Source organism: Kogia breviceps, chromosome 6 (assembly GCF_026419965.1).
Source record: "Kogia breviceps isolate mKogBre1 chromosome 6, mKogBre1 haplotype 1, whole genome shotgun sequence".
In the NCBI taxonomy this organism is placed as follows: Eukaryota; Metazoa; Chordata; class Mammalia; order Artiodactyla; family Physeteridae; genus Kogia; species Kogia breviceps.
Window position 1 is genome coordinate 118160629 of NC_081315.1, and position 14898 is coordinate 118175526.

At 36.9% G+C, this 14898-nt stretch overlaps 1 protein-coding gene across 6 annotated transcripts in view; it reads right to left on the reverse strand.

Moving 5' to 3' along the window:
- ELOVL6 (ELOVL fatty acid elongase 6) overlaps positions 1-14898 on the reverse strand; it is a 365824-nt gene that overhangs the window by 52024 nt on the left and 298902 nt on the right. For all 6 annotated transcript variants that reach the window (XM_067036486.1, XM_059066176.2, XM_067036487.1 and 3 more), the window contains one exon: positions 6353-6484. In XM_067036486.1, the coding sequence (XP_066892587.1) occupies positions 6353-6484 (132 nt within the window). The remainder of the gene's footprint in view (positions 1-6352; positions 6485-14898) is intronic.

The window sequence follows — 14898 nt, forward strand, 5'->3', positions numbered from 1 at the left end:
TAACTCTTTTGTAATGACAAAGTCATACAAAATTAGTGGAAGCCTCCTTTGGACCCTCTTTGGTCCCATTACTCTTCCTGCCTCCCCAGAAAGATATAATCACTAGCCTGAACTTTTTAAACATTGTTTTTTTTTTTTTTTTTTTTTTGTCGGTACCCGGGCCTCTCACTGTTGTGGCCTCTCCCGTTGCGGAGCACAGGCTCCGGACGCACAGGCTCAGCGGCCATGGCTCACGGGCTTAGTTGCTCCGCGGCACGTGGGATCTTCCCGGACCGGGGCACGAACCCGTGTCTCCTGCATCGGCAGGCGGATTCTTAACCACTGCGCCACCAGGGAAGCCCTAAACATTGTTTTTATGCTATGGGTTATTAAACTTTTCATACGTGGTATCACATTCCCATGATTATCCATCAGCTTGCTTTTTTACTTCTCAGCATATGCTTTCTAGAAGTATCTTTTGCTTTGTTACTTTTGCCCTTCTGATGCTACATCTTAAAATGTGAAATTTATAATCTGTTATTGATAAAATAGCAGCTTTTCTCCTATGACATTTATAATTTATGCATCCATTTCCTTTATATCATGAATATCACTGTAATCATTATCTGTAATGTTGTTCTCGGTGGATTAAGGACCACTTCTGGCAACCATATAGCAAAATACTAGATACAAGGTGCTCGAGTATAAAGTTCTGAAATTTGTCATTTTCAAAGTTTCATCACTTTACAGGTCAATGATGTACTTAACTCCTTCAGTATGGGTTTTTAAAGTGTCATATTTTTCTCATCTGAACAGTTTCAGTTGGTTTTATTATATATCTGTTTCTCTAAAAGATAAGGCACTTGCCAATAATTCTTCTAATATTAAATATTGATGGGTGTGTGTATAAAACCACGAATAGATTTGATTAAATGCCATTCATCTGCTGCTCTGCCCTGTCAAACATACTTTTCTGAAATGTGTCCTATGCTATATATGAGCTCTTTGTTCATGAAAATATTACTAAATAAAGAAAAAGAGTAATTTTCTATTCATCTCGAATATATTTTATACTTAAGCCAAAGATGAAATTCAATGACAAAATAAAAATATGGCCAGGAAATAAAAAGGAGTTTCAACGGGGAAAATTGCTGGTTAAGAACAAGGCAAAAAGTCAAACTGTAAAGGGAGGCTATCTGGCTTTGAGCAAATAAAGCATAAAACAACTGAGGCCAGAGTGAATCACCAGGAAACAGGAATAAACATATTTGAAGCAGGTGTGACATTGGCCTCTATAAATAAGCAGCACAAAGTAATTAACACTAATGTGCACTGACTAGACAACCTGCTTAGACCTGCTCTGGGTCAGAGACCTAGAAGAAGGCTCCTCATGCTGCCAATGAGAGGAAAACACTGCCAGACAGATACCCGGTCAAGGCTGCTTGAATCAGAAGCACGCACATCTGCCCCCAACCTAGAAGGGTTTGAAGTTATTAAATCAATACATAGAAAGCCCTTTACAAATCAACTGAAGTAACCCATGTGAGTTGTCACAGCAACATGATTTAAAGTTTCGGCAGTGTCTGGGAAGAATGGACGCTTGGCACCTGGAAGGGTTTGATGCTGTTTGCCATAAGCAACAGTCCCATCTAAAGGACTTACTAATTCAAGTTACCAGAAATTTTCTCAGAATTTACTCTAAGGAAATATTCAAACATGTAGGGCCAAACGCCACCTGGAATTATTTCATCAAATAAGAAAATGCTTATCCTTGGGTTGGGTGGAAGTAGGCTGCTGTGCCCCACCCAGTCATATCCATAAAGACTAATTGAAACCAGAAGCTGATGGCTTAGATCTAAAAGGGGAAGCAGGGTTTGCAGGTAATGGGAAGAAATTGTCAAGAAAACCCCAGAGAAATCATTCTCCAATGAAATAAACCCATGGCAGGCCTAGGGAAAACCTCACTTGATCATATTCTATCTACTCCTTCAAAACTTATGACAGCTTTCAAAAAATTATATTGTATTCAGCCTGTACGAAGTCTGCTATCACATTCAGTCAACACCCAAAGGTAAAGAGAAAGAAAGAAAACATTACACAGGTAATGCTCACCAAATTATACAAAACCCCCCACTTCTTTCTGAAGCAGAGCAGTAAGAAGAGAGGGTTTTTCTTTTTGCTTAGGGAGCCTACATATCTGATTTAATTTCCACCCAGTTGTCTCAGTTCATGAGTAAACACAGTTTGGAGTATCCGGAAATAAGTCACAGTTGGGTCTCTAGTTGCTATAAAGAGCTAATAGGCAAGCTTGAAAAGCTGGGGAAGAGACATTAGTTCTAAGCAGTAAAATATACAAAAAAATCTTTTCAGAAAAATCTTACTGTTCTTTGCCCTCCACCCCCTCATTTCTAATTCCTCTAACAGAAAAGTTTGGTTCTCTTTCTCTTTCCTTCTTTTTCCAAATCCATGATATCACATCCTATTAGTAGTAAGGAGTGGGGAGTGGAGTAGATGTTTGGTCCTTAGCGTCCTACTGAATTGCATACCATCTGATGCAGGACTGTCTCTTGTGTAAGGACTTTGTGTACTTCTATATTAGACACCGTTTACAGGTGGATTTAAAAATTTGTGAATTATAGTAAGAGCCATTCAAAATTTTCTACAAAAACATATTCTTGTAATAATGAGGTTATCTTATATGACCAAGATAGGAGAATTTTTATTAATACCCATCAAAACATCTGTTTGTGAGAAGAGCTTATTTGTGATGCTTTATGTCAATTTCATTCAAAAGCTATTTGGATTGTAAGATAAAGAGCAAATATCACTTGAGATTCTCTAGGCTATGTATGAGATTGTATATGCATGTGTGTATATTTTAGAAAATGTTTTGAATGCAGAAAAGCACAAAGAATAATCAACAGCCAATATCCAGAGTCGGGTTGTCAACATTATGTTTGCTTCATTTGTTTTGAAAAGGAAGATAACGCATAGCAAAAAAAAATTTAAATCCTCTTTGCTTCCAAACTACCAGTCCACTACGACCAAGCTCTACAAGCACTGAAATGTTTTCTGCTTTATTTTCCAGTAAATAGTAGGCATTCAATAAAAGCCTGTCTCCTCTGCCTTTCCATAGATGTAAGAATTGAGTATATTTTCTTCCAGTATCTTTTTAGATACTTTACAAATACTTAAATGTATTAATGAACAGCATGTTTCATGTCTAGGAGTAAAGTTTACATAAACATTACATAAAAAACCATTCTGTATGTAGCCATTCAATACACTTCATCCAATACACTGTTGACCAGAATTCTTTAAGCACAGAGAAACCTCAATAACTCTTCCTAACGTGGAACCGTGTTCAACTGATACAACCATAGAATTCCATAATAATGTTTTCCAAATAACTGATTAGAATATTATGATCAATTTTTACAAGACCCTAGACAGTCCATGCTTGGACGCCTCTGTGTAGTTCCCGCTTTTAAAATTTTATACAAAATGTGGCTCTGAAGAAAGTAAAGTAACAAATAGAATTAAGGAAATGGAAGATGCAACAAGAACCTGTCAATCTAAAAAAGACATGGTAGTGTTAACAACTGTTGCGTATGCATTGTGGGGTAAGTAAATGAGTAATTACTGGCTGACATTGGGAACTTGGATTTTGGCATAGGAGGAAGGAGAAATGAGGTAATTAAGTAAAAACTCTCTAGGCGTAAATATGAATTGGAAGTATCAGTACTAACTCTGGATAAGTTTCTTTCAAAAAATAAATAATTTTCTATTTCTGCCCTCTGAAAGGCCTAGAAATAAGAACTACCTTAGGGACAACCACCTCCCCTAGTACTTAGAGAGTCATTTCTAAATACTATCGCCCTTTCCCAAGGGAACTTGGGATGAACTTGGGATCCTTTGAGAAATGACTGGTTCCAGTTCTGGACAAGGAATAGGCAACACGCTTGGCCTGCAACAGCTTGTCATCCCTGCCCCCCGCCCCCATACACACACAAACACGCACACACATACACAAAATCAAGCTATGAGCACTGCTCAGGTACATGGACAAGGATTCAGGAGCCAATCTGAAGAAACGCCCACTGGCCAAACGTGGGATAACTTAGCATCTAAAAGAATAATAGCAATGGACTACAATACATCAAATCCAAATCCGTCTCAAAATCACTCACATGTAAAAAAGTATGAATCTAGAGTTCTTAACGATACTTTAAAAAACCCATTATTCACATGCTAAGTATCCAATTTTTTTCTGAGACTGCTAAGTGTGACCAAAGAATCAAGCATTTATCCTGCCTTTGCTACACTAACTTCTTGTAAAAAGTTCTGTCAGACATTAAACCTAAATAGAATAACATTTCTAGATCTAACTAACAACTAATAAAGAATACAGGGGACAGAAGAATATGATCAGTAACATCCAGTCTGGGGGAAACTCTAAAAGGCAAGTGATTTGGATTCTCCAAAGGATGGATTGTGAGTGGGAGGGGGGACTTGGAGAGGAAGGAAGAAACCTCTTAGTTTAAAGAAATCAACCAATGGAAATGTGTGAACCTATCTAGATCAGGATTGTTTATTTTTTTTAGGTCCTTATTAGTTATCTATTTTATATATAGTAGTGTGTATGTCAGTTAGGTCAGGATTCTTAAAAATAAATTATAATAAAAAAGAACCATTTATGAGACAACTGGAGAAACTGGAACACTCAATAATAAAGAATTATTACTAATTTAGATGAGATAATGATACTGTGATCGATTTTTTAATAAGACTACTTTTAGAAATGGTATCATTTCATTCAGAAATATTTGAGTCTGTATTACTTCCAAATAATTTGGGGACAAGGGAGAGGTTGGTAGGGATATAGATGAAATAAGATTAACACTGTTGATAACCGTTTAAGCAGGGTAACAGGTGCATGGGGGTCCTTGAACTCTCTTCTCTACTTATATGTGTTAAGGTTAAAAAAACCAAAACCAAAAGATAAAGACTCAAGGGATGTTGAAAGATCTGTAAAATGCTGAAAGGCATCATTAGCATAATTTTTTCCTCAAATATCAAAATACTTTAGGTGAGGCATACTCTGTGAACCTTCAATGTAAATAAAAATGAAAAGGCTGCTTTGTATTAGAGAATTCCAACCTGATACATGTTGAAATGGAAGGAGTCTTTAGTGACAGAGTCAAATCACAAGTACCTCAAATGTTGCACCCTACAAAATGCACTGAAATAAAGAGTGCATGCGGTAGTAGCAAGCAAAGGAGTGTTTTAGTTGCAGGGAGCCAACCTAATGGAGATGTACAGATCATCACTTTGCAAAAATCCTCCTCCTGTCTGATCATCTTTAATAAGCCTTAAGTGACTAACGAGAGGCTTTTAATGATACCATCTATTTCTCCTTAGTGGTAGAACAGTTAATATGTAATATGAAAAAAGTAGAAATGCTCCTAAATATTAAAATGAATAGGTTTTTATTCTGTAGCATATCTTTCTATACCTGCTCCCCTATACCCCAAGCCTAGTTATCAATTTGCTGGTTTTGACAAGCAAAACACAAATAGAACAGGTGCCTTTGTTAGCACTGAAGGTAAATTCTGGCACCTGTTTGGACACCAGCTGTGGGCTAATTCATCTTATGATCGCCAAATCACCAAATATTACAAAACTAGGAATGTTCCTTCAGTCTTCCAGGTGTGGGTCTGGATGTTGGCTGCCAGATGTCCCTGGAGAGACCAGGCCTGGTCCTGACAGCCTCTATGATGAGTTTTATCCAGTGCAAAGTAAGACTTGGCTACATAATAAGCATATGCCTGCGAGTCAGTTCAGGCAGTGAGGGTGGAGGATGCTTTGGGGGATGCGGAACAAAAACATTCTCTGGTCTAGTGATACTAACACAGACAGGCGTCCAGTGTCTGGTCACATGCGTGAAAGCCATTTTTGATTAAGTACTAGTCAGTAACAGCATGCCCACCACATTGGAACCCTACTCTACCATACACTTCCACAGTTTACTGCTGTGGCTTTCCATTTAGCCCTTCATCTGTACTTATATGACAAAAATAATGGAGTTGATGCTCTGCTTCTAGTCCTAAGACATAAACTGATTACTGCATGAACCGTTTGGACAAGAAAGGAGATGGCCTGAGAGCTCTCAAAATTAGAGCCTGAGTACAGTGTGGTAAGTTTGGTTTCAATGAAGCCTTTCCCTCTGGACATGGTTTTGTTTTACACCCTTAATAGTCAAAATATGAGATGTATGATAAAATGTTTGATGGTTGCTTCTTTCAGTGGAGTCTGATGAAATGGATGGATTTTATTTGGAAAATGAAAAAAAACAACAAACAAAACAACCTACCTGAAGACTGCAAGGGTCAGAGACCAGAGCACTAATGGCTTCCTCAGTTCAAACTTCGCCCGTTTGTTCATTAGGTGCCGACCACCGAAGATAAAGGCAGCATACAGAGCAGAAAACAGGAAAGATTTCTTCCTATGAACAAACAGAAAACCAAAATCTTATGAAATAAAGATCTTTAAGCAATTATTTTTATTCATTAGAATTTTATATTTATTCATTGTTCATCAACTTTTATACCACTCTCCTCTTGGTAAGCACCAAAAACATATTCTTGGGAATGTGCCCCCTTCACTGAAGAGAGAATGTTTATCCATTTGGCAACATGGCGGCCGTTGAATCCTCTCCTGACAAATTAGGTCATCTGGATTAACCAACCCATATAAGGATAGACAGATTTTCTTTTTGGGCTCTATAACCATAAACATTTCAACAACATAGCACTGAGGTAAAAAAGAAACCTTTTCACTGAAAGAATTATTTTTCAGAGTTTGTTGGACCATTTAGATAGATGAATTTTTAAAAAGGAATTATTTTTATTGGAAATAAAATATTAGGTGACAGAGTTGTGTCCTAGGACAAGAAGGTCTTTTAAAATAGCATCTTCCTAATAGGCTAGTGATACTAAAAAATGATTTTGGAGAAACACTTGATAATTTACAACACTAAAATTAAGCTACATGACTTAAAGCGCCCCCCGCCAGGATGGATTCCTGACATCTTCTCCACCAAGGGAGGCAGGCATTAAAGTTTAGTATTATCATCAATAATAGGCCTGTCAGACATCATACAATGCAATAGGAAGAACACAGAACCACCTACAGTACAGTGGCCTAAAACCTTGAGCTTGAATCTCATCAAACATCTGATTTTACTACCTGCTTATAGGAAAGATAGGGGATAAAGCCAAACTTTGGACATTCTGTAGGACAGCTGAATTTATTTCTTCAAAATGTCAGTGGTAAGAAATCAAAATCTGGGACTGTTCTAGATTAAAAGTGACTTGAGAGACATAACAATCAAAGGTAACATGCAGAACATTTTTGGATCCACATTTGAACAAACCAATTGTTTAAAAAAAATCTTTAATAAAATCAGAAAGTTACCAGTCATAATCTTAAAAGCTCTTATCAGAAAATATTTATGGGTGAAATTATATGTCTTGGATTTGCTTTAAAATACTCCGGGAAACAAACAGAACTCAAGCAATATGAAGCATGGAGAGACAACACAAGATTAACAAAAAAGATAATGGAACACAGGAGCCCATTCGTCCTTTTCTCTTTTTGTTAGTCAGATTTAGGTGGGACTTTCAGTCAGGAAGGTCTAACTAAATAAAATCTGCATGTCCTGCTGATTTATTATTGTACCAAGGAGAAGTGAACAATAGTATTGATAATGCCATAAAGAACAAAAAACACAAAGCTTTTGTAGACTTTGATTCAACAGAAAGTAACAGAGGCTGTGTAAATAACTGAAACATCTGAGTATACCTTCTGATATGATAAAGCAATGTTTCTTTTAAAATGGGTATTCCTCACTCAGATTAAAATGGAAAGGGCTGAAAAATAGGTTACAAGATATAACACAAAAAGCAAAATGCATTAACCTGAAGAGCATTACTTGTAAAAGGCTTCATATTTTTTCCCCAAAGCACTACCATGTATTGCTGACTCATGAGGGATCTTATTATTTACAGAAGCATCACTCCTCCTCCAGTGAGTGCAAGTGACCTACCTGGTGAACCCCACCAAATAAAGCAGTGATTCCCGAAATCAACTGGTAAATAGTGTCAAATAAATCACTTCCCCTGAGTGTCGCAAACTCTTGGAAACACAAGACCTGGCACACAGTAAGTGCTTAATAAATACCTGTTGAATGATCATGATCTTGTCATATCAAATTTTCTAATAGAGGAAAATATTTATGCACCTGGGCACAAGGGGTCTCAGTGAATACTAACTGAGTAAATGAACAGTTGTGCTTTCCCAGTAATGTCTTAATAACTAAAGAATAAAATAGTCAGAAAAAAAATACCATCCATTTTCTTCCTCCAGAAAGAAAGAGACTATTTCTATATTTCAAAGAGAAGTGGAAATGAGACGATTTTATGGAAACTGTAACTATTGAACATTTCAAAAAGAGAGTATTTTTGGCCATAACTAGATTTATTGCTTTACTTCTTTGAAGTTTGCAAGTGTATAGCATTACTTTAAATGTCAGAATCACTGCATTTACATGCATATAAGCAAGGACTCACTCAAGAAAAACAAAATTTATGAAGTTAATGTAGATAATAGTAATATGAAAAAGTATATATTCTTTTCTAAATTAGAAAGGTAAATGATAAGTGACAATAATCATGGTATTATGATTTAGGGAGTGATTCCTGTGGGTAGAGATAGTGCTAAAAACCTTTGTTATTTAATCCTCCTAATCCTTCTTATGTGTTATGGCTTAGGACCGTGGCTTAGAGGTTAAGCAGCCTCAGATCTCCCTGCTCATCTGTGGTATACTTTTGGAGGAAAGAAGGGTGTGTCTGCTAAGTTATAAGAATTCCTTAAACCCTCCTTCTGACTTGCAAGGCTATTGTGCAACTTTGCAGCACAATGTTTAACTGTGAAAAGATGAAGAGAAATCTCTACAGGTTTGTTTCAACTGTCATATTTTCTGGGCTTGGGACACTTTGATCACAATCCTCTTCACCTGCTGGATAACAAATTCACTATATATACCACTGAAAACTCTTCCTTACAATTATTTATCATTCTTTCTCTTGCTCAGTCAATCTAATTCCAAGTTTGGTTATAGTTCGATTAATTACATTTAAAATAATGTGCCTTGAAGAACCAACAAAAGAATAAAAATCTTCTCTCTGTATTTCTTCCTCAAATTTCTTCAGTTCTAGAATGAGAATTAGCCCTAATGGATTACTAGCTTCCTGGCAACGACCATTCTTTTTTGCATGCTTTCTAAAGATCTCTTTAAGAATCTTCAATTCCACACAGCTAGGGCAAACAAGTCAATCAACATAAACATGCAGAATTTGAGAATTTCGAGGGACAAATTTCCTTGTTCTACAGAAGAGGAAATAGGGGGCGGGTGCTGATGACATTGGTTGCTCAGGGTCACATGGCCACATACTGCATATTGGTCAAAACTACCAAAAATTGTAATGGCCGTGATCAAGCAGGTAGGTAAACATAAATCAATTGTCTAGGCTACATCTGGGTCACAGGCAGTCAATAATAGGAACTGATAGTTGTTTAATTATAAATGCTATAATAAAAATAAGTTACTTATGGTATCTTATATAAATCTTCCACTATGGTGGAATTTAAATAATGCTTTGGCAACAGTGGATGGACTTGGAAGGCAGTATGCTAAGTGAAAGAAGTCAGATAAGAAAGACTAATACTGTATGATATCACTTATATATGGAATCTAAAAAATACAACAAAGTAATGAATATAACAGAAAAGAAGCAGAATCAGATATAGAGAACAAACTAGTGGTTACCAGTGGGGAGAGAAGGGGAGGGGCAATAAAGATGTGAGAGAGCAGGAGGAAGAAACTATTGGGTATAAGATAGGCTACAAGGTTGTTTTTGGTTTTGTTTTTTGCAGTACGTGGGCCTCTCACTGTCGTGGCCTCTCCCGTTGTGGGGCACAGGCTCCGGTCGCACAGGCTCAGCAGCCATGGCTCACGGGCCCAGCCGCTTCGCGGCATGTGGGATCTTCCCGGACCGGGGCATGAACCCGTGTCCCCTGCATCAGCAGGCGGACTCCCAACCACTGCGCCACCAGCGAAGCCCCAAGGTTGTATTTTACAACACGGGGAATATAGCCAATGTTTTGTAATAACTGTAAATGGAGTATAACCTTTAAAAATTATTATTTAAAAATATTTTAATTTTTTTAAATTTATTTTTATTATTTAAAAATAAGTAAATGCACAAAAAATAAAAAAGGTAAATAACGCTTTGGGTTAATTTAGAACAAAGCTTAGGCTTCTTCTAAAAGAGGGAGTCATCTAAGGAAGCATTAATTCTTACCTCTTCAACTGAGTAACCAAAATTTATCATTTATAGTTGAATGTTATGCTTTTTCCATTTTACTTAGAAGAAAAATTTTCTTTAGCCAGATGGACGATTTAAACTATCTTTCCATTCTGGTATCTCTTTAGCAAAGGTTCAGTTATAGTCAAGATGAATAATGACTTGTCACTGGCCCACTTACTATTTAATGTGGATAGATGACGTCCCTAAAGCTTCAACAGTAACCCAATAATACTTCATATTGTGACAGGCCTCCATAGCTGGGTATAATGGTAACACTACATTGTTTTATTACCAGATAACTAGCAATTTCTAGATGGTATGGACTCTTTGTTTAGTAAGTCTTAAATGCACAATCATATAGCACAACGTTTAACTTAATAAATACTTTTCATGAGGTGATTCTGTAGCTATAATTATGAAGTAACCAACCAAATAAGGATCACCCACATGAAATACTGATATGCTTTGAGCTTGTCATGCTTGTATTTACCCTTTTTTCCCCTTTTACTTCTGTCATCAATGTGAATAATGAAATAATTAGTGAATGTGAATAATAATTAGTCCATAATTAATCAAAACAATGGTTTATCCTTTATCCTTAAAGAGCTGGATTTCTTTATCATGGTACTTTGTTCCAAAACATTCCTAGATGCTTTTTCTATTCTGACCTATTCTGAGTAGCTGCTTATGATTTGTATTTATTGTTCTAACAACACTTCTTAAAGGGTACGTATCTATTCAAATGCTTTTTTTGGTTTTTTCAACTCCTGGGATTCCACTGAAACCAGTACCTTGTAACTAGAGTCCCTTAATGCTCACGTCAAGATCTCTGCCAGGTGACCTGCACTCCTTTGGAAGTCAGACAAGTTTATCTGAGAATGGCAAAACTTTCATGTGGGTAGCATTTCACATAGGATAATTGCTAATGAGGACCTTGGAGAGATGACCTGAGCTCCTTTATGTCAGTGACCTTGTTTTTACGGCTACTGTGTATGTGTGAGACACAAGGCGTTGTGAAAGGGAAAATTAAGCTGTGAGGGGAAAAAAGGAAAGAAAAGAAAAGGAGACCTAAAAGCATCTCCTACTTTGGCTGATCTACCTGGTACATAGAAAGTTTCCACCTTTCTACGTGTGAAGTGTGTGAAGCTGAGAAAGTATGTTACTCAGTAGGGCCACATCTCTTTTCAGGTTTCTCCTTTAGTTCCGTTGCTGATTCAAGTCAGAAAATAATTCAAGGTTCTGAAAGTAGTTATAGGACACATATGAATTGCAGACCCTAAAAAACCAATGAACAGAAACCTCAATTAAATAGCGTCAGGAGACCAGAAGGGGGAGCTCTCCTGCCCCGGGACCACAGCGGAGCCCAACAGGAAGAAGAAAGACTCCTCTTCTTTCGTGGCAACAGCTCAGCCAATGAAAAGCCATGGACTCTGTTTACTACTGCCCTCCCCACTTCCCTTTCCCCTCTATCAGAGCCGTTTTTCCTTTCCTTCCTCTGTGGTGGCTTGCACGTGGCTTGCCATGGTTGTAGACTCCAAAGAGCAATTCTCTGCTGATCCCCAATAAATCCATCTTTGCTGGAGAAATATCTGGTCATCTAGTTGTTCGAGGTCAACCAGACCCAGAGACTGAAGGAAATACACTGCTTTTTGCCAACAAGGTACTCAGCGGATGTGTATGGTGGTTAAAATTTGATGAGGGTATAAAGGAAGGTTTTCTGCTGAGGGATCCTGAAGTTGTGCTCCTGGAGCTCTAGCCAGGGCTGGACTGTGTCACTTTCTTGAGAATTCCAGATGGGACCTTCATTAAATTTTTATTTAAGAATGAATATTCTCCTGTTCCGGGAAAAGTTTAGAAAATGGCTAGGCTAATCATGGCATTATTGTCAGTCAAGCTGTGTCCTGAATTGTCACACAGAGTAAAGGTCAGCTTTAACCCTGAAGTATTGCATCCTAGAGAGGTTCAAGATTATTTTTGTTTTGGAAGACATGGTTTAACCTAACGGATCAGGAAGAATCAATGCCAAAGTTAGAATCAAAGATTTCTGAGGATAGTAAATCAAAGAAAGAAAGAATTCTTTGACAGAGGTTTCTAATCTCCTTAAAGAGAGTAAAGCTTGCCACAATCTCTGAATAAAAATTTAGCCAAAAATGTATCAGTGGTCTTAATTAGACAAATCTCCTCCCACCACAAAGCAAACTTATAATGAGCCCTGCATTGACAAAATAATTTCTAGCTTCTGTTTTGTTTGACAGTATTGCTCTCAATATTCTCCTCCTGATTCTTTGGGAATGATTGTCACTTCAAGCTACAATTTTCACGTAACTGTCTTATATAATACATCAGCTATTGATACTAGTCATGGTAAAACACTAACTCTAGTGGCCATAAAAAAGACAAACAAACCAGTATGTTCTGAACAGTAGAGGCAACATGCAGAAAGAATCCAGAAAGTAGTTTCATCAGCAATTCAGTTTCATTGTGCTAATGCCCTTAAAGAAACGCCCTTTGTTCTAAGAAACAGAAAGCTTTCATCTGAATTTCCAATGAAGAAATGATCATTTGTTGATTATTTTTAAATATAATAATAAAGATAATACAGAAAGCATACTAAAATTCTGAAATGGCTCCTATTAAATAAGAGCAGTTGAGTGACACCTTATTAAAGGTGTCACCAGATTAAATTTTATCTCTTACAGCCTTAAAATCTACTATGTAATATAAATGAGGTATTAGTGATTTTTTTTCCCTGAATATGAAATTTTCTTGGGCCGGAAGTTGTACAACCTATAATTATGGGCTTGTGTCAAGGCTGCAAGCTTAAAAAAAAAAAAAATCTTGTCATCCACTCGAATGGCCTGCTGACCACAGAAATATAAAATTAATATAAAATGTTAAAAATATAAAAATAAAACCGAGTCAAATATAAACATCTGTCTTCTGTTTGTCTTTATCCTGCAGAAGCCCGAATGTTCTGTAGATAATAGATTTATCTGAGAGCTGGAGACTAAAACCAGAAGTGAAAAAACACTATAAAAAGCATATGATTATTCACAATGGAATGGAAACAGGATTTCAGGTTTACAAGATTAAATCCAATTCAGACATAAAATGTTCCCAGATTTAAATCAAAATGACAGCTGCACAGATAACTATATAAATAAGCATAAACATACCCAAATCTGAGAGCACTTTCTCTATACTCAAGGGCAAACTGTTTGAACTGAAAGATGACCCATTTCGGTTTTGTTAACTACCTCCTTCTATTTATAGAGTTTTAGTTGACATTCATTGCTTCAGACAACTTTAAAGAAGCCGGAAAATACTATCAAGGAAAAAATTACATGTTTTCATGTTAACTACTGGGTGATTAAATATACCATTGCACTACCTTTCTCCTGGATATAAAGTTTGAAAGGGTATTGGGGAAGCAATGAGAAAATATGTCCCAAACACTATTTCTGGATTAGTGAGAAAACAGCTCAGCAATGATGAAGATTATTTCATGGTATAACTCATGGACACTTTTCTGTCCCCAAATCAAATTTACATAACAAATGAAACCTGAGTAAAAACTAGCAATGACATATTAGCAAGGTAGTAAAAATGGCAGACATTTTTTCACCCATGAGATATCACCTAATTATCCAAGCAAAGACTATCAATTTCATTTTGCTCTTGAAAATAATAATACGGCAAGATTTTGATTAGGGTATTCACACTGTTACTTCAAAATCTGAACTCTCATTCAGTGACATAAATAAGGCCTATAGGCACTAGCTTTGGGAAGGTTGGTAATGAGGAAAACCTGCCTTACGAATTGGATTGTATTACTTTTCCACTGTTGCAGAAACAAATTCCCACAAATTTCGTGGCTTAAAACCACGTGAATGTATTATCGTATAGTTCTGAAGGTCAGTAGTCTGAAATGAGTCTTGTGGGCTTAAAATCAAGGTGTTCCCAGGGCTGCATTCCTTCTGGAGCTTCTGGGGGAAGTCTGTTTCCTTGCCTTTTGGGGCCTGTCCAGATATTCCAGAATAATCTCCTCATCTCAAAGTCCCTACCCTACTCATACCTGCAAAATCTCTTTTGCTCTGTAAGGTAAAATACAAATTCCAAAGATTAAGACATGGACATCTTAGAGAGACTATTATTCAACCCACCACATGGATTACCCTGAATAACAGGAAGGTCTAAAGGCCTTTTTCTATTGTGACATAGGAATCCCCTACAGATAGCGAACCTTCATCCTTTAATTTTGGTTTGCTAGATCCAAAAGCAGTCTCTTCTCTCCAACTCAAGAAAGCATTTTAGAATTCAAGGGGCTGAGAGTCACACTGTTATGGATTGTGCGGAAGCCACTCATAAATATATAAACTCACAAATATCAGTACTTGAACTCGTATTAGTAACATATGACTTATCATATACTACCTTACAATGGACTAGGCACCAAAGCTTAGGATTTCCACTGAAATATATGATATGT